The 21614-nt window shown below is 39.6% G+C and overlaps 1 protein-coding gene across 3 annotated transcripts in view; it reads left to right on the forward strand.

The window, feature by feature from the left end:
* LOC122780425 (inactive N-acetylated-alpha-linked acidic dipeptidase-like protein 2) overlaps nt 1–21614 on the forward strand; it is a 351291-nt gene that overhangs the window by 208792 nt on the left and 120885 nt on the right. For all 3 annotated transcript variants that reach the window (XM_044043362.1, XM_044043361.1, XM_044043363.1), the window contains exon 9: nt 13365–13493. In XM_044043362.1, the coding sequence (XP_043899297.1) occupies nt 13365–13493 (129 nt within the window). The remainder of the gene's footprint in view (nt 1–13364; nt 13494–21614) is intronic.

The following is a 21614-nucleotide window of genomic DNA, read 5'->3' on the forward strand; positions in this document are numbered from 1 at the left end:
TTTATTTTTAACCTTCCCGTTAATATAGTTTTTAAATGTTCAAAATCGAAGCCATGGATATTGTGTGGTAAACTTAAGGTAACAGTAAACTATCAAGTCATAGGTGACGTGATTTTTCATAGCTGTGGTTTCCCTGGTAACGGCACGCTCCACCGATCACAGACATTGTGAATAAAACGTGTTTTTCTAGGAAATACAGTTGATATCAAATCAAATTTTACTTCTGTAGCAAATCACAATTTACATTATCTCAATGAACTAGTACGACAGCTCACACAATGAGCAGCACTCTCCATCAGTGGAGAGAAAAAAACACAACTAGATTTTAACGAGACAAAATACATTTTAATCTTAAGCGTGAGAGGCACGGAGTTTGCATGTTCTCCCCTGTGTTTGCGTGGATTTTCTCCGGCTTCATCCCACAGTCAAAAAACATGCAATGTGGGGATTAGGTAAACTGGACAATTGAGCCAGCCCTAACTGTAAGCTTTACATAAAAGCAAGATTTTTAATCTAAGTTGAAATAATTAGAATTATTAAAAATATGTATGTGACATTGTGGTTTCTACAGGAGCATTAAACACTGATTCACAATCCTGTAGCTCTAGGTGAGTTTTATACCCAGAGTCAATGATGAAAAACAATTGAAAGCAATTTTTGATATTTATCTTTTGATATTACCACAGAGTTTTGGAATGGTTGTTAACAAAATGCAGGTTTTGGCCCCCGTTAGCCCAGTTTCAGATTCAAAGATAATGGTAATGGAACCGATTTCCACACTAATACTTTGTCTTAAGTAATATAATGAGATAGTTGCTTAGATATTGTCCTAAATTTAGATGTCACCCTGCATGCTTCAGCAGCCGCCACATGACTGTGACATGACCTTAGTCACAACGTTTGCTCTGGTTTTTGGCCTGGACCTAATTAAAACCTTGACCTTATTAAAATGTTCCCACCAGTTATCACCACGCGTGGCACTAACGTGATAGATTGTCTGCTCGGCTGCACACACTCTCTACATAAACATTTCTTTTTTTTCCCTTTTTTCAAATGGAAAACTTACAACACAGCCGCACACATGAAGTGTGTATTGACTTGAACGAACCCCTCTTGGAATACTTGTTCTCAATTTCCTGAGACAACATGAGGTTCAGTGGATGGGTGTGTCATCCCAGCCCTGACTGTTGTCACTAAGATATTTTCACCTCCTGTGGTCTTCAGTGAATTGAATGAGTGGAAGTGTAGACAATTAAAAGCTACACAGAGATTTGAATTTGCGAGCCTCTGCCCGAATCAGTTGTAAATCTATACCGTAGTTTCAGTTTAGCCGACTTCAAATTAAAGTTGTGCTTTCCAGAGTCATAGGTGGTAATTATTTTCATCTTAATCAGGTTTGATTAGAAAAACGTTTTTTGGGAAACCTGATATTGCTGCAGTCTGTGTAGTAAGTTATCACACCATCTTCTTTATGCAGTCATTTGGCCCCTGTGTCTGTGACTACGTGGCGGTACCTCAGCAAAGTGTGTGGGATTTGGAAGGTGTGATTTGGGAACCCAGTGTTAATCATTCCCAATACATCAGTCCTTTTGTGTCTCCTCATCCCGCTTGTCTCGTATCTTTTTTTTCTCTCCTCATTTTTCTCTCTTTGGCAGACAGCAACAGTAAGTACACCAGGGTGTTAAGAGTGTCATTAAGCTTTCATTAAAACACCATCATCATTAGAGAAGGATTAGTTGTTCCCTGGATCCACCACTTCAGCAGCTCAGGAATATCAAAGTCTATTAAAACAACAATGTTGCTGGCCGACGGAGAGGCACCAGTTGTCTTTCATCAGAGCTTTTTATTTGTCTTGAGGTTTTTTTTTTTTATTTGTCTCAAATGAGAATCTTTCTATTTGTGGATGGTGTTGGAACTGCTGCCAAAAACACTCAGTAGTAGCAGAAAGAGCTTGTTAACATCTCATATTGTAATTTTTGATTGATTAATTGTTCATGCTGTTGTCTGATGGCACACCTGTAGCAAGCAAGTACGTATTTAAAATGGAGTATCAAAAACAATTAGACTTTAAGCCAAATAATTGGTTTGTTTGTTATGTCCAACCAATGGTGAGCACAGGATGCTGCTGTTTTAGGGGAAAAACAAAATAAAGTGGGGCACAGCTCGGGCTCATCAGCATCCTTACACTCACTCAACACTCGACAGCTTGAGTTGGTCAGGTCTAGGCATGGGCCGGTTACCGGTTTCAAGGTATACCACGGTATGAAAAAGTCACTAACATTTTCCGTCATACCGTTACTGCGGTATGAGCGTATTTATTTATTTATTTATTTTTTTAAATGTGACGTGACGACTCGCCAGAGAAAGGAGAGGTCCCTCACGCCGTGTGCAGCCCCTCCCCCCACCTGGTTGCTGTGAGTGACAAACAGGCAGCATCATGGCTGAAGGAGGCCAGCCCCCATAACTTTTCCTTTTTTTGTTTTTAAATACAGACGTTCAAAATACACTATTCATAATTCATACCGGCCCATGCCTAGTCAGGTCTAGATTAAGACATGAGGTTGACCAGGATTGTCTGGGACATTCCAAGCTGGCTACAATTGTCCCAGACTTTGACCCCATTGAGAATCTTTGGAATGACCTGGAGAAGAGTTCAGGCAACAGTCTGACTCGACTATTGTCAGAAAAAGATGAAATGTCGTTTAGTCAAAATTTAAAGCAGAACTATGCAGATTTTTACCCTCATTTAACAGCTTTAGAGTCATTTTAATGGTTAAATAGCTTGTTGCAGGGAGATTGGGGGCTGTCTCTGAATCAGTAGTTCTTATGAAGTCTTGGGTCTCTCTTGCACACACACCCCGTAGCCATGTACTGGCTTTAAGATCAAGGCAGTGATAGTGTTATTGTAGACGTTCATCATGGCAGTGAAAACTGTTGTCAGAGGACGCGAGGAAACGACTGTCTGACCTAGCAAGGGGCCGCACACGAGTAAGGAAGGAAGTACATTACATTACACGTCATTTAGCAGACGCTTTTATCCAAAGCGACTCCTTGATGTGGTGGAAGGGTTTCTGTGCCCTGGTGACTCTGAGGGATCTGTTGTCACAGACAAGATCTCCTTGTTGGGTTATCAAAAGGCAAATTGATGCCAGGGGAGTGAGCAGGACGAAAGACAAGTAAGGAAGTAAGGAAGTAAGGAAGTATGGAAGTTTATGGTGGTGTTCTAAAAATATATCCTCCAAAACTGTAGATGGGTCTCTTAAGAGAAAAGGAGAACATTTAACCAGACTTGCAAAGTTTTTATTCAACTGTAGATTGAAATAAATGTTGCATGTCCATACTGAAACAATGACATTTCAATTTATGCCATAATCAATTTAAAGGATGTCAAAAACACATTCAAGGGTGTGGCTTTTTTGGTGGGCTGGTCAGAGTATCTATTTGGTTCCATTTCATCTTGCTCTCCAGCTCCAGCTTCTTCCCTTTTCCAGATTAAGTTTCTTTTGCTGTTTCCCATCACTGCAGGAGACACTAACCTGAAAACTCCCCACTCAGGTCCAACTCTTCCGGTTTTCCTTTGTTTTAGTTTTCCGATCCATCAAAATTCTATGAATGTCGTTGGTCCTGCTCACTCCCCTGGCATCAATTTGCCTTTTGACAACCCAACAAGGAGATATTGTCTGTGACAACAGATCCCTTCCACCACATCAAGGAGGCCATTATAGACCTGTTTACATCTTAGAAGTGCTTGACAGGAATTTACATAAAATGTGAAAGGCTGTGCGATAATATATGAGATGGACTGCCATCTCAAGACCCTTTGAGGCAAACATTGATGTCATGAAGAAACAATTGTTCAAGATCAGATTTATACGACGGCCTCGTACACTGATGAGATCAGGCAAAGGAGAGGAGGTAGCTATAGAGAGTATCACACCATCCATCCATCCATTATCTATATTACTTATCCTCTGAGGCCTGTGGGGTTGGAACCATTCCCACCTGACATGATGAACTGGATTTGAACCACCTTGCTACTTCATATCAAACAATTCACCTCTAATCCTTGCGATGCAACATTGATTTGAATCCTGTCATGTTTCTGTGGCTGCCTCCAGATTACAAACCACACTGATTAAAACAGAGTCTTACAGATTAGTTTTGAAGGTTCACATGCAAGCAGGCACATTGATACCACCAGAACACTTCATAACTGTAAGTCCAGTTAATATTGAAGTACTTGCTAAAATGAACTCAATCAGATGAAAGACAAAATGTGTTAGATTAGACCAAGCACTTGAGGATTATAAAGAATCAACACATCGTCAATCGTGTTTGTGATTGTATAACCTGAGAAACCAAATCCATCTCCTCACGTCTCCACCTCCGTCTCTCCGTATTCATCCCTGCCGTGGTGTGAGCTCAGTCTAATTGTGAGATGTCACACATTCAGAGGGAAGAGAGTCGAAGACCCTCCTGCAGTGCTTATTAGCTGTAATGCATTCCTCTCCTCTGCTTTGATCACTGTGGGGAAGGGTAAGATGCATCCTGTCATCTCATTTGTACCACGTATGTATTTTATTTCCATCTCTCCGTCGTTATCATTGTCTTCCTCAGCATCTCCCTTACAAACATGCACATCCATGTTCATATTGACACATTCACAATGAGCTCAAAGCTTGATTGAGCCAAATCTTGAGGCTACATGTAATACTCCATCTCTTTGCAATTTGTTATAATGTATTTTTAATTTACATAATATCCATAACTACAGAATAGATTCTTGAATTACATTTCTGATCTTAGTCATGAGATGGTATGGTTCAAGGGATGATGATCTCATTGGTCGAGCCACTTCCTTACATTAAAACATGTGTTTAACTCAATGCATGATGGGACTTTAGAGCAGTAGACAGTTCTCATGGCAACATCCTGTGTCCGGAGGCATTATGTTCTCTCTCTCTCTTACATTTTTATAAACACAATATCACAAGGACACCTTGAGGAAATGTTCTCATATTTTAGTACACACAGTTGGATTCAAAGATTGATTGGATTATGAGATTATTTTTTTAGAGTCCATAGACTTATGATTGGTAAGTTATTGTAGCTCACAGGGAGTTGTTCCTTGATCAGTTGCCTTGATCGACTGAGTCGACTCATTGTTTCCAACTTATTCTTAAAAAAGCTTGCCCCAGAGTAGATTTTACTGCCCCTGGGTGCCTCCCAGCACAGCTCGCGTACGGAGCACAGTCACTTGAGTGATACATTCACAATGAACGTAACCCAAAATGTTTGATAGTAGCATCAGACCTGTTTTGTCTCAGCTACCTTGCACACGCCTCATGGGTAAACTTACTTCCCCAAGTTTACTTCTTTTAAAACACGTATTGTTTGTGGTGTATTCTGACTCACTGAGGACTTTGTGTAACTGCTGTTGCTCCGCTTTCTTCAGGAGAATATGCTTTTAAACAATGAAGTTAAATCAATAGAGCGAATAGAACCTCATACGGACGGAGCCAAGGACGAGTGAACGTCTACACCACAAAGAAGCCTCACAGATATTGAAGGTTTTTTTTGACCTTGTTGGCACTGAGATTACAGCATGACAAATATTTGCTAGTGTACTATTAGTCACTCGATAATGATCTTTTTTTGTCAATATTACACCACAGAGATATCCACTGTAAATCATAATACAGTTAGTCTTGTATTGAGCCTGTAAAATGTATTTCCTGAATCTTGAATGTGCTTCATTCTTTCACAATGGTAAAATTAGTTCACTTGTTCATAGTTTTCCTAATAAAACAAAACAATTCATCGGTCATTAAATATTCAATAAATATAAAAGGGTAATATCAATATAATCACATTCAAAGATTAGAGACATTAACAGTACAATCCAATTCCAATTGTCTACATGGTGTTATTGATATAATGTCCATTTGTTTGCAGTGTACCACACTAAGGCTGGGGGGTGGAGTGGCTCAGTGGTTAAGACCCTACCTTGTGTACCAAAGACATCATGGTCGCAAGTTCGATTCCACCCCTGGCTAATTGTACTTGATTCCATTGTAAGTCGCTTTGGATAAAAGCGTCTGCTAAATGACTTATTGTCAAATTTAAATCATTTATTAACAATAGAAATGTGACAGTAAAGACAAGAAGAGGTCGTGAGAGTCATGTTGCTCTGTGTAAGGTCCAGCAATCTGTTGTTAAGGCCACTACATCTGCACTGACCTCCAATAACATGATCATACATGGAAGGAAACACCCTTGTAGTAAGATGTGACCTGTTCTGTGTTTCGTAGCCTGGTTTCAGTACATTAATACTATTTTTTTTAAATATTTTAATCCACCACTGAATAGGGTCACATGTCTGATGCTAAAAACACATCTATGGTGCTAGTTATCTCTTTAGCGCAAGTTAAATTTTGTGACAGAAGAGTTGTTTTTGTAGTTACGTCTACGTCCTTATGATGCATGTGGAGATGTCCTGTACTTTGCTACACGCACCTAACATCACTTACGTTGTTTTTTTTTTATTTTCTCATATATTTTGTGTCTCCGTGAGTTCTGTCAAACAGGAAATACTTACACACTGGGGATTTCAGAGAAGCAGGAGGGGGTTCGAGTTTGGTCGATGTGTCGCCCAAATCAGCAGATACCAGCAGCAGCTTCAGATTAGCAGGAGGAGGTAACCTGTAGTCGTGCTACAATGACCACAACACTCTGCTCTGGCACGCATGCAGGATTGGGGGCGCGGTTAAATCTTCGATTCCACCTTTGCTTTCGAGGGTCGAGATTGTGACGTCGTTATGATCAATATGTGTGTAGAGTACAGTGATAGATGTGGTAATCCCAAGCGACATCAAGAAGAAGGAAAATGGGGAGTAAAGTCAACTAGGTGTCAGTGATGAGAGGAACACTCTGAGCCCTCAGGCTCCCAGGCCTCTGGTAGAGAACCCAAGCTTGGAAGGACACAAGTCTGGCCAAGTGGGTGAGAGGGAATTCATGTTTTTATATATACTGTATATATAAACACAGCACCACCAATTGGCCAACAGGGCTCATGTTTCTAGGAAAGCTCATTCTTCTCAGTTATTTGGCAAAGTTTCATGATTCTAGATCATTCCAGCTCCAGGCAATTTGAGCTGCAGCGGAAGACAAATATTAGTAATAAACATGGACAAAAACAGTGGCATCCATCTGCTCCAGGGGTAAAACCATAATCAATTTATCAAGTAATGGTAAGGAAATTTGATCTCATGTTTGGCTATAAATAACAGTCAGTGGTAACCTGTACCTCTATAATGGTTGTGTTGGTATATCATGTTTTTGCATTTTCCTGAGCTTTTTGAAAGGAACACATTTTTAACACATTTGTTCTTGGCATATGAGCAGTGATGAAGAGGTGCTAAAGTATTTGAGACAAAATGTGGTGAGATGTACAGCAGCTCACATTTCAAGACCGCTTTTAGACAACAAACGTTACGAGTTGTCATGCTGATTTATGCAATGGTATGAGAACGTTCCAGTGTGTTTATGAGGAACTAGTTTTTCATTTTCTAGCTCTGAACCCAGGAAAGGACTTAGTTTGAACAGATTCTAGCTAAAACCCTGGAGGGACTGAAATGTTGATTCATGAATTAATAGGTTGCCTTTTGAGCTGGAGCAGTATGGGTGATTTATTTATTTTTCCTGAAGTTTCTATCTTCCTATCCAGCAGCATCAAAAAGCTGGATGTGCATTATTATAATTCTTTTTTTAAACCTGATCACATTCATAACAGGCGAACAGTTATCATCACTCCCCGAACTCAACCATCATCCTGAGCAAACAATCATGAGACCATAGATCTCAAAGTACTGAAAAGAAATTGTCTAACTCACCTGTTTAGCTTAGCTGTTAGCTCCACCCAAACCCCAACCCATTACAGGCAGTGTTCAACCACGCCTGACTAATAGTAAGACTAATAATAAGTAATGGAAATAGGAATAGTGTGTCATATAATATTCATTCACCTGTGATTTTTCAAAAAAGGTACAGCCCAAATAAGGCTGCATATTCCCAAATTAAATCCAGACTGAATAAAAGAGAGTGTTTAAGGTATGATTAGATTTTTATGTTGTGTGTGTCACCATTACATCAAAAATAATAACCATTAAGGTTGGAAACATTAAATGCCCTTCACCTATACATCATCCCGTATATTGCCAGTGATACACAGACATCAGCTGGGAAATCAAACAGTTTCTCTCACTTCCTCAAACACTTACGTCTTGACAGTTTTTCATCTAAGTGCTTTGATGATTTTCTGGCTGCCCTGCACATCATGGAGGCAGTGGCTCGTCTCGCCGCTGTGAATGTGTCAAGATGTCAGAGGTCTGCCCTTTAACACACAACACAAGGAAACACTGGTCCTATGGAGCCAGTCTGCCAATCCAGGTATCAGTTAATATCAGTGTCTGGTAATCTAGAGAGTGATTTACTGCACATGGACACAGCCCAGGTATTGATTTGTTGAGATTCTTGCTTTACCGAAGAAGGGAAGAAGAATAGAGGAGGTTAAAGTCCAACATAAAAACTGTTAAAGAGTGAACTGAAAAAAAAGACAGCGTTTGAAGGATGAGGAAAGTGCGGCACAAAACAAGCTGGATTTTAATTACTGCATTTGTTTGACAACTAGCTTAGCATTTTGAAAGCACAGTTGTATTAGGTTATGTTTAATTTTGGAAAGGAAATGCGATCCATAAACACAATGCCAATGTTCATACTATGCATATGCACAAATCACAAAGGCCTCCGTGTGACCCTGGCACCCATCATTTGTCTACACAGTGTGCCTTATTATACCCTGACTGGCCAAAAAACAAGTGGCCCCCTGGATTTAACTACACAAATAGGTAAGAGGTTGCTGCAGTTGCTCAGGTCTAGGTTCAGCAACATCATGTGCCCAAAGAATGAGGTCAGCTGACTACCTGAATATAATGAATGACCAGATTATTCCATCGATGCATTTGTTTCTTCCCTGATGACATGAGCATATTCCAAGATGACAATGCCAGGATTCATCAGGCTCAAATTGTGAAAGAGTGGTTCAGGGAGCATGAGACATGATCTTCACCACAGAGTCCAGACCTGAACCCCATTGAGAATCTTTGGGATGTGCTGGTGAAGGATTTGCTCCATGGTCGGACTCTCCCATCATCAATACAAGATCTTGGTGAAAAATGAATTCAACACTGGACGGAAATGAATCTTGTGACATTGCAGTCGCTTATGGAAACAATGCCACAGTGAATGAGTGAATAATCAAAGCTAAAGGCGCTCCAACCATGTGACCCTTTTTTTTAGGTGGCAACTTTCTTTTTGGCCATGCAGTGTATCTTTGTTGTACATAACCCAACTGGGACAAAGGACTGATATATCAACTATGCAGTCCTCCTCAAGGTCCATTCTAGGTATCAGCAGAGGAAGGCAGACATCTTGACTTGACTTCTCTCCCATCTCCCTCTTTTCTCTTCAAAACCTTTTAAATGTTATAACTTTGGGATTCACAGGCAGAATGACAGAGGACGCACAACTGTTCACATCTACTTGTTGTTTGGCATTGTCTCAGGTCTTCAAGAAAGCTTTTCAACTTCACTCACCTCTGACTCCAGAAACCATCCATGGTCGTCTCACCTGATAATCAAATCTCCGTAACAAACCCTAGACCGGTTGCCAGTCCACTGTAGGGCCAACACACAGATACGAAAAATCATCAACTCCCATGTTCACACCTACGGTCAGTTTAGTGTCTAATTAATCTCTGCACTTGCCCTTGGTCTAACCAGCTTTCAAACTGGTGATCTTCTTGCAGTGAGGCAACAGTGCTGGATATCTTGAATAAAAACAATTCTTACAGGTCTGAATGAAAGTAAAACTGTTTAAAATGTTGTTGTTGATGTGAATGACATTATCATAGTCCTGACTGAGCCTCAGTGTCTTATGCTGCATTCACACCAAACGCACATTTTTGACGGAATCGCTGCAGTTTTTTTCCGTTCTGACCGCATGTCTTAATGTGTGTTTGTATGACAATAAAGGAATCTTGAATCTTTTGTGCAACATCAACTGGCGTCAACAGTCGACTTCTTCGCTGACAATTTGCCAATCTCTCCCTCTCTCCTTTTAGTTTTTGTCCCGATACATAAAGCAGTTTGTGCCTCTGTGATATTATCATAAGAACGTCAACGATTGGTCGTTGCCACAAATCCTTTGCCAAATCTTAAAATTTCCAACCCAAACACGCCCGCGATGGATGTGTGGCACGACCCGACCAACGTGAAATTTCACATCTGCTCTGTGCACTCTGTATTCACTCCAGCTTTCTCTGCCATTGCTGCTCTCTGCTCTTTCCTTTCTTTGTTCTTTGTCTTCTTGTTGAGCTGTAACAGCATAAAGTGGTAGTTTCAGTTCCAAAAGTCAAACTGACCAATTTGGGTGCTTGTTACAAAATGTTGTTTTCTGAGAAGACACGACTGCCAAGAGACAAAGGCGGAGCCTTGCAACAAAATTGCCGATTGTGATGAGAGTGTCCTGCAGCTTACTGTGTCCGTGGAGAGGTTAGAGGAACAGCTGAATGCAACATATCCCAGTGTAAACTGTATTGTTCTATCCTGTGACCCACTTTTTCATCATGACCCACTGTTTAGAAGGATTGATCAATGATGTAAGATGAAATAGCCCATGTCACGGTGATTTGCCTTGCTGAACTCTCCATTGCTTAGGCAAAGAAAGAATGCAAAATGCAAACTCATGCCACAGTCACAATATTTGGTTGAATTTGCATGAATAGTTTATACTATCTTTATCCCAAGAGTATCAGGGAACTATGGCTTCTACTTCATAATGTGAAACACTCGACTTTGGCTGGTTTGTCCGAAGATGGCGTCTTAAAGTAAGAACCTTGTCTAAAGTATGTTGAAAAATGTATATTGAGCTTGAAAAAAATATTTGCCTGGGTTTGCTGATCATACTGTTCGAAAAAAGAATGGATTCACAAAAGCGAGTCCTTTCAACTCTTGGATAAAAATCTGAAGAAACAATTATTTCTTTCAAAAGCCATTTTTGAACTTTCTTCTTAGAAATGCCTTTCATCTACAAACGTCTCCAACGTTCAGTCATTTCTGATCGAACCACAAAATTCACTAAAGAGTCATTTTTCTCCTCCAAGGGTAGCTCTTCTACTAACCACTAACTTTTTCTAGGAGTTTAAACGAACAATACTAAATAAATTTTGCCTCCTAGTAACTATTGTGAAGGATGCAAAGGTTGCTTCTCCTCTTTCTTGTCTCATCTCCTCTCTATTTCCCCTCTTCTGACATTCTCCATGGACTTGTCTTCATCTACTATTCACTCCTTGCCTTCCCTCCTCGCCTCAACTCTCACCTATTGAACCCGTCTCCTTTAAGGCTGTATTTTTCTCCAATGTATTCCTGATTTCTCAGTCCCTTTCTTCCCCTTTGCCTTATTTACCCCCTCACTTATTTGTCGTTCCTACACCGCCCCTTGTCTTATCACGTTCTATCTCATTTGTGGATTATTACTCATTTTGTGGACACTGCTGTGATACTCCAGAAAGCTATTGACCATAGATTTGTTGCAAAAAAGCCACAAGGTTGTTTTTAAATTCAAAGATTGTTGTGGTTGGAGCATTGATTAGAAGTATGGATCAGCTGCAAGGAAAGCATAAAAGTAACAATATGCTTTAGTTAATGGGGTATACAAGAAGCAACTGGCTACGGAAATGAGTTATTTCAGGCAAAGTGTGCATGGTATCATGAGTTATGACCTTATTGGTTACGGCTGATTCCTCCTCCCATTTGTTTGTGGAAATATTGTCTAACACTTGATTTTACAGCTCGACAATTTCCTTATCCCTCACATGTTCATAATATTGGGAGTGAGTTTCTGAAAGTAAAATTATGTTTGGAAACAATAGATGTTGTTGTGGTGATGCAAAAGGACAAAAGATTTCTTGAAGTAGATCCATTTTTCCTCTGTACATGGCTCCATCTGACCTTGAAATCCCCAACCTTTTGAGGCCTGAAATCAAAATCACACAGAAAATCAATAACTGTGATGATTAAGCGTTCCCATAATTGTTCTTGACCTGTATAATTAACCAAACCAAACTTCTGTTTCTTTTTTTCAATGAACCGTGGCGCCCCTGTGGCACACCATTATAATATTAGGTCAGTTTAAATGAATTGATATGCACACAAAAACGCTGCTCAGCTGATTTGCTCTCAGATCGATTTTCTCTCTGAAAGTTTTGGCCAATCACAACAAGCATTACAGTACATCAACTACAGCTGATGGTCAAGGTCCAATTCTTTTTTTGAGGAATTGAACATCGGACCATAACTTTGTTTTATCATCAGGAAAAATAACAGATACAATTTTTCTGAATTATCCAAAAAAGTAACAAATCCAAATATTGTGAATCTTTAATCACCGACTTGTTACGAAAACTCGGAAAAAGAAAACTCGGAAAAAAGGCCAAAAAATGCTGTCAACAAACTGTTAATAATTATTGTGCATAATTTCAGTTTTGAGTGTCATGGCTACTTCTTCAAGTCTTAAACGTATTACTGTCTGCAGCAGTGTTTTATTTGTTATTTTCCAAAACAAACATATGTGTGTAATTGTCAATTCTAGCAGCAGGATCTCTTTGAATCAGTTCATATTTATTCAGAATAAAGGCTCTGAATTGTGTATGAATTTGTGTGAAGATAAGCAAAAAAAAAAAACTGATGCTGGTGGACCAGTATTGACCCACAGGTGCCTGCTGCTGACCGCTGCACTACATACTTGGTGAATTGGTAAAAACATACATAATCTGAGAATACACTCATCAGCCACTTGTTAATGCTATCAGCCAATCACATGACAGCAGCTCAGTGTATTTAAGCATGGTCAGGGTGACCTGCATTAGAATGGGTAGGAAAGGTTAGTGAAGTGACTTTGAATGTAGCGTAGTTGAGTATAATTTCACGCATTCTTCTCCTGGGTTTACAGACAAGGTCAAAAACATAAAAAAAATAAAGTAGTAACTTACAACAGTAACTTAAATAAAAACTCTCTCTGAAAACACAGCCCGTCAAACCCGGGGCAGGTGTCCTACCTCCTATTTTAATAGGTTTACCTGTGGCCAGTGAGTGTTAGGTGGCATTGAAACGAGTGTTACTCTTAGTTCAGCCTTTTTGTGATACCATTATTGTGTATTTTTAGCCCTTCTACACTTTTTCACTTGCTTTCTCTTTGTGTGCTTTTATTTCCACTGATAAACTCTCTTTTTTTTCCTTTCTCTCTAGCTGGAAGTCTGACTTCCCTCTTGGTTCAACCAATTTCTGCTTTTCTGGCCAAGAAATTGCTGTCCTCTCCATCAGCACAGCAGCAACAGGGAGACTCCTGCGTTCCACTGGCAATGCCTCCCAACACAGGTATGAATTATGTAAAGGGCTATGACGTGTGTGAAGGTTCTCAGGCGTCCAGGTCATGGAATTTAAAGTGCTAAACATTAAGGAGGCTGGACCTCTGTCAGGCTCTAGAAGACCTTTCTTGTCAGTTCTAGTTAGAATCATAGAACTGAGATTTTAGCACTTAAACCAAGGTATGATGTGTTTTGAAAAAAAAGGATTCTAATAATATCTCGGGAATAATTACAGCAATTATACCGTGGGGTTTTATTGACAAAAGGTCTTTTCTGAAAGAGTTGGAGGGATTTTTATTGTAATGTGGGTGTGATCAACACCTGAGGAGGAGCATGAGCAGCTCTCAGCAACTTCACTCTACTGTGTGTTTCATGTCAAGCTTCAGGAGTCTATATATGTTGACCCTAAGTGTGGATAAAGGAAAAAGCAATAGGAGTAAAGGTAAAGAGGCATGCGGAGATAACATTTAATCTATATGTTATATGTGGTTGTACCTGTTGCCCAGCAGGCTGCTCAGTGACTCGTGCACAATGTTACTCTCACGCCTTTATCTCATGTCTCGTCCAGCACAGGGCAATCTGAATAAAAACCCTCTGAAAACATTTGCAGTCATAGGAACTGTTTATATAGACGTGCTCACTGACCCTGTCCTGTTTTTTATTGTAGTTGCATGCTGTGCTTGCTTGCACTTTTTTGTGCTGCTTAATTACTTGAACTATTTTATTGCAGTACAATTTTGATTGCTTGGAAATGTGACTTAGCTTTCGGGTGAGCCTCACGGTCACATCGTCATAAATTAGATGCAGCTGTTAATTAACCTACAGCGGATGAGGTGAGAGAAGAGATGCAGGGACAAGATCTAACTGAAGGAGACCACTGAGAGTGTCCTTCACACAAAAGGAGAATGAATTGATACATAACATAATAGACAGCGTGATTGTTTCCACATGTCCCCTTGAAGGCAAAGTAAGCCACTAAAATGTGAAGGAATTGTGCTCGTAAATTACCGACCCTCAGAGCGAGAAATCAGCATGTTAAGTAGTGACTTTGTCTCCTCGTATAAAACCCAGCAGAAAATATCTTTGAAAAAACAACAAAGAATGAAGGAAAGAAAAGAAATATATGGTGAGAGTTTAATTTCCTCTGCCTAGTAGGAGATGAATAGATGATAAGAGAGGGCAGCGTAGATATCCCCCTGTCATTCAAATGGAAGACTGCAGGGTTGAAATAGTGAGACAAGTGCACAATGAAACCAGGCAGATGAACAAATTGTACACTGTAACAAATTACTGTAAAAATACTGGATATTTTGCACAGTAGTGTACCGTTTTCCATTAATACAGTTGAATACTGTAAATTCTGATGTCTTTGAGGAACAAAATATTAACGGCAAGCTACTGTAAAATCTTACGGTAAAAAGCAGTATTTATTTAAAATTTACAGCAAGCTACCTGTAATTTTACAGTATAATATAGTATTTTTTTCTTTTTCCGTTATTTTTTTTTAAATCAGACTTGCTCTTTGGTCAGTTTAATCTGAGCAAAATAAAAAAAAACTCAGTGAAATTAAAACTAGCCCTACACATACAGATTGAGGACACAATAACAAAAAGGTGAAGAATTAGTTTTCATCCGGACTGCTGAAAGCACCAAACTGGATGAAGCACTTGAGACATCACCTGCTGCTTTCCTCACCATTCTCTCCTGAACTGCGCAGCACACCCTCATCCATCCTGTCCCCGTGGCTTTCTTAAGAAGGTAAATATAGTCTTGCAAAAGACAACATAATGCTAATGTGATTTTGTGTTGGATTAACATTTTATTGACAGTTTTTTGCCAAAAAGATTGAGTCAAAAGTATGTGCCACATGCTAGCATACGCTAGCATACTCTCATTTAGCAACTATGTGGACACAAGTTTAGCTTTCTGTTGAAGCACAATACTTAAATTAGCACAAGTTGGCTTGTTGTCAGATCTAATTAAGGTGGGCTACAAGGTTCTGTTTTACCATTTGTTGTTTTACTTTTTCAAGTAAAACGGTTGATGGGAGTTTATAGGGAGACGCTTGTTATCCAGGTTTATGCAAAAAGCTAAAAAGTAGCTTCAAATGTGCACTAATGTAATATACAGTAGCTAAAAGTTAGTTGACTAGTTGTTGATGTAATGATTTCTTTTTCTAAAGATAGTTTTGCTGTGAAGGCTTGTAGTGAAAACATGATAACTTGCAACATACGTGGTAAAACCTGCAGGAATACATTTGCACATGTCAGGCACATTATCACACATAATAGTTGTCTGCCTAATGCATCTTTCAAGTGTGGTTTCCCTGAATGCACAAGAGCTTTTTCTAAGTTTTTGGCCTTTCGCTCTTACATTCATTGCCATAAATATATATGTCCATATTAAATGCAAATGATCTTTATCTTATATATTTTCTCTATTATTACATTTTAGGCGCCTCATTGGGATTAATCCTGAGAGGGGAAGAAAGCCCAGCCAGGGGAAGATGGTGTCAAAGAAGACAGGGAAGCTGGCAACAACAGTGAATCCCCATGTGGCCATTCTACTAAAAAATTTGATGGATGACCAAAACTAGCAGTAAGGTTAATTGAAGTTGAATTGGCTGATAATTTGTATAAAATAAAATACAAAGTTTAATGAATGTAATGTTAGCCATCACTTGTCATAGTTCAAGAAAAAATTCTGACAACCAAGTAGTAATGGTGTTTTTATGGATTTTGCAGATACTGAAAATGTTCAGCTTTAATAAATGCCTAATGTTGTAAGGCCATCTCTTGTCTGAGCCATTTCTGTGATAACTATTTTAATTTATTATTATTATAATATTATTTTTATTTTTAAATGTAGACATTTTAAATCATTAGTTTATATCACTGTGAAGAACACATTCTACAGTTTTACAGTAATAAGTTGTTAATGGGGAATGCTGTAGGAACTGTAAAATAACAGTATAACTGCAACCAAAGAGCTGACAGTATAATACTGTAATGTTTATTTTACATACAGCACAGTACTGTAATATCTTTACGGTACTAAACTGTTGTTGTAAATCACAGTAGGTACACTGTAGAATAACAGTTTAAAGCTGGCAACTGTAGCTGCCAGTAGTTTACTGTAATTTAACGGGAAATTTTGTTACAGTGTACTGAAGAAGGTTAAATGGGTCATAACACAATGAATTTAAAACACCAGCTCAGGCAAATACAGCAACGTGTGTGTGTAACTCCTGTGTTTGAGGCACATTCACATCAGTGAAGTGGTTTTGTACATAACAGCAACCACTTCCACCTTAGACGCGGTATCTGGTAGCTTCGCTGCTGTCGGCACCGGCAGTGGGCTCAGTGGCGAGAGCACTGCGCTGGAGCGCGGTCGACAATGGTACGATTCCTAACTCTTCCACCTTTTTAATATGTTTTTAATTTTTACTATCTAACCCTGTCTTTTTTGCCCTAACCCTATCCTCAGTAACATCTGTGCATATTCCAGTTGGAAAATACTAGTAAAAACATACCTTTACTTCACATTCAGGGGTTTGAAATAAACAACCTATATGTACGTTTCAGTTGCTCCATGGATGGATGTTTATACTCCAAAACTGTAGGGGGAGCTCCACAGAGAAAAGGCTAAAAAAAGAGTTACGTAAATGATGTGAATTAGAGCCATGCCATAAAAAGTGTAAATTGAAAATTGTGCATTTACACTTTTCACCTTTTGTCTTGTTGCCAATTTGTGTTTGGCAACAAGGTGTTTTGTGGCTTCTCAAGCTAATACATTATTCAAGTAATGCTAACTGTGCCTGTATTCACTTTTTATGATCGCACAAAGCACTCGTGTTGCCTCGTGGTTTCAGGACTGTCATGAGTTTCCACTTTTGCCATGATCCCCTGGTTCTCACTGCTCTAATGGAAGGAGAGGTAAAAGATAGAGAATGAGTAAGGCAACATCTGTTTCTGTCAAGGTTATGTAACAGGGTTGTGTGTGAATTTTGAATATTTTTCCACTTCAGAAGTCGATTTGTTTGTGTAGCAGAAAACGTAACTAAAGACAGCTGAAGAAAAACGACATTGTAGTTTTGGCATTTTAAGGTAAATGATGGTGCATGTGTGAAGGTGTTGCCGTTGGTCTGTGGAGGAGAAAGAGAGAGATGAGGTGACACAATATTCAGTGGTAATTCCAACATTTAAGAGCATCCTCAGTGCAGGCCTCTACCACACTGCCATCTTCTGCTCCTTCTCTCTGCCGCACTCTGACTCGTCTGTCGCTTGGTTAAGGCTTCCGTCTCATGTCTCTTCCCTCCCTCCCTCACTCACTCTCTCCATCCCGACATGCTCCCCCTGTAATCTTTATTTTTTATTTTTTTGGTGGGATGAGAGCAGGGGTGAGTTGTCGTCTCCTGTTGCCCGCAGGTTTCCCTATTGTAGGCGTGTACGGTCTGTCCATTTCCATTTAGTCCCCAATAAATCCAAGCAGGTGGTCACAGACTGGATCACTGCTTTCTGCTGTTTCCCATGTTGCACAGATAAAAGTCACTCACGCACACACTTGTGTACACACACACACACACATGCAGACCGTTACTGTTATGCCAGCCCATTCTCATTCCGAGAGTGTAATACACCGCCGCTCTGTCACTGTCCCTCAGCATCACCTTGCAGACACACAAGGTATCTGCATTCAGAGGCTCAGATCAGGGTGTGAGCCAACACTATCCACTAATCTTATCCCACAGATTTATCCTAATCCTAACCTCAGTCCTTTTCTTGGCCCTAACCTTAATTTCAGTCCTAATCCTACAGAGGCAGGTGTTTTGTTTTTGCTCTGAAGCTTTCAATTGTTTATGAGGCCCTCGTGATTGTGATATTTTCTAAAAAATAAGTGGTAACAGATTTTGAGAATTTTCAGGCACTTGTATGGGTATCGTGGTTTACTTCCCTTTTAGTGGTTTGAGGTCTTTCTCAGTGATGTACCACTGCAAAGATCTATAATAAAAACAAATTACCTGCGATAGGAGATTATTAAAAATATGATCTTTTTACCATGAAGGACAGCAGAACAGAAACATTGAAAGGAAGTAGAGCCTGCACACTTCATGCCACAGCAACATCCCGCCAGAATATGTTCACAAATATTATTTTTGAAATGTTGTGTGTTGGGTGATTACTCACACTGGTAGTCAAACAATTAGTGGTCATTGTGTGCACATATAGGAGGTATTCTGCATATTCATATAAATCATATATAGAATTATTCCAACCTGGATAAGATCAACAACAGGAAGTGATGGTGCCTACTTCCTTTGAAACTAAAGTTGGGTTAGACACATTTTTAGCTTAAACATTTCATTATTGTGTGGCAGAGGGAAAATGAAGCTTATGATGCAAATGACACATGAATGTGATCGATAACCAATGAAGGAGAAAGTGTAAGTGGCAGTTTTGTGTGTGTGTGTGTGTTATGTGAAGGCCACTGTAGGGAATTTCTATGTTTTATTTATGAACCTGTTTTTTTTTTTCTGTGCAAATGGCCTCGCCCCTGAACTGCTGACTGAAATGATTCTAAAATAATCCACTAGAAGAGGTGCATTCTCAATTCAAGTGTAACTAAACCCTCTCTTCTGAGGCTGATTCTAGCCAATGCCTGATTTTGAAAAATGCCATGGGAGTGGGCTGAGAGCTGAGTGAGGGAGACGAGGAGGAAGGAAGAGTGCAGGGTCATGAAACCTGACGCTCAGTGAGACGAACCTCACGCTGCACTGCAACTGGTGGAGAGAGAAAAACAACGAAGCAACACTTCTAGCTTTATGAAAGGGGGAGGAGTCTGGGAACAATAGCTGGTGTTTGACCAGAGAGGCAGTGGATAAACAATAGATAATAGATCATTTAAATAATGTACGCTAACCAGATTTGCACTTGGATTAGCAATAGCATTAATATTTACTTATATGCACTGGTTTTAAAAAGTAGTGAAGGGTTTAGTTACACTTTAAAGGTCCAAAGACCTAGAATATCTTACTGTCAAAAACAAAGACATTAATTGATCTCAAAACATTCTACACTTAAGCAGATTATTGCTTAAACAGGACATTTGTTTCTTTCAGCTATTGTTCTCATAGTTGTAAATATAGCGTCTTGTATTTGTGTGACTGTAGATTGATGGATTCTACTTCTCAAAAGCCTAACCAGTGACAATATGGCTGAGAGTCCTGTATACAGGTGGTGGGATTCACCAGATATACCAAGATACAATATGATGTCACAACACGATAATATTGCGATATACTGACACAAAAGCTCCAGTGAGAGTAAGCACCATCACCCCCACTCCTCTGCATACGCTGCAGTATTCCTGAGTTTATTACATTCCTCAGTCTCTAAACTTGTTGGTTTGTCTAATCCTCGTTACACGTATATCTTGATTTAATGTCTTTTAAGTGATTTAAGGGCCTCACGGTGTACTTGAAATATCGTGTTTTACTGCTGAAATAGACAACACTTAAACCATGATGTTCAAACTGATTCTGAAGCGAAAAAGAGAAAAACAACACCATCAACATTTATATCGATCCTCAAACAGTGTTGTTTATGTTGTGCTTTGTCTAAGCATCTGGCCAAAGGAAAAATTCAAAGAACCGCGTTAGTCCACATCCAAAACAATAAAGACTATAGCATTCACCCAGTGGCCTATCTATTGTATTTGTATCATGACAAACCACAACACTGGCTTGAAGGAGAAGTACCTGTGTCTTCTGTGAGTCAGTGAGCAAACAGCAACTGAAACAGACAGGAAAGTTGTTTGTTAAGTAGTATTTTATACGTCTGTCAGCAGACATGTGATCCAAATAGTGCGACTGATGCTTGTGCAATTATGGGTTTGGGAGTGTGTTCAGGTGTGTGTGTGTCTTAGATTGTCTAAGCTCAAGTTTGATGTACGTCCAGCGGTTTTTCCACAGTGTTCCCATTACAACTAATGAGTTAGAAAGAGAAGGAGGGTGTGAACAAGAGAGAGGGAGAAACAAAGGGAGAGAGAGAGAGATATGTAATCTGTCTCCAATCGATTTGCTTTACCCCTGACCACTCTTGGGATCCCACTATCATTTGTTTCTATCTGTCTGACTCCTTTCATTTTATTCCCTCTCTTTTTAATTCCCTTTCACCGTATTTTCTCTTTTAATTCCCATTCAGTGAAGTCTGACTGTATTGGCTGGTCATTGGTTAATTGCTTAGTGGAGCCACCACTGAGATTACCAGACCTTGGAGAGATGACGCAGTTGCGCTCACACCACTCTTAGCACTGTGTGTATACATTTAAGCATCTACAGCCAGTGTTTATTGTCCTATGAGGATATTTGCAGTAGTGTTCAGCTGGAACTTATAGAAAATGATCTCATTATAAAGTTTAATACCAGTTTGATTGTATTGATTAGTATTATACAGTTTGGGGTTCAGAGGTGACTGGGACCTTGCAACCCCATTAATGCCTCACGCTGACTCAAGGACTGTGTGCTTAGACTTCGGTTGTCAAAGGTCTGGGTCATGATGGCCACAAGTAGTTCATATTTGAGTCTGGAAAAAAGAATTGGAACTGCAGTGGTCAGTGACAGTCATAAACCATATATAAAAATATACATATAAATTTAAATTATATTATTTATCACATATAAATTTTTCACCTGAATAAATACCATTGACCTGATTTACTAAAGGGCTGCGTGTGTAGAAAGGCGAGTAATGTTGATATCACCTTGCAAATTGTGCAGGCTGATCAGCTAATATGGTGCACTGATGATGGCGTCTCCCTATTTGTGCGTTCATCGTCCACCTGATCACCAGTGCCAAAAAAGACACATCTTGAACCCCCAGCGTGTCGGACTGCAGTCCATCCACAAACTTTACAAATGTGTTTCACCAGAATCTCAAATTTGATCTTGTGCTTGCAGACGTTGTGTTTCGCTGGCCCTGCCTAGAGCCACGTTCTCCTCTGTGCTCACCACTTGCTGCCAGTCTCTTGTCCAGTCCACTTCCCGCTGCTGTGTTTGACTTGGATTCAATCTCTAAACCTTCACTTGTCACACACAAATCTCATTTCAAGCTGCAGTGCATAACATTTGCTG

Source organism: Solea senegalensis, linkage group LG14 (genome assembly GCF_019176455.1).
Source record: "Solea senegalensis isolate Sse05_10M linkage group LG14, IFAPA_SoseM_1, whole genome shotgun sequence".
NCBI lineage: Eukaryota > Metazoa > Chordata > Actinopteri > Pleuronectiformes > Soleidae > Solea > Solea senegalensis.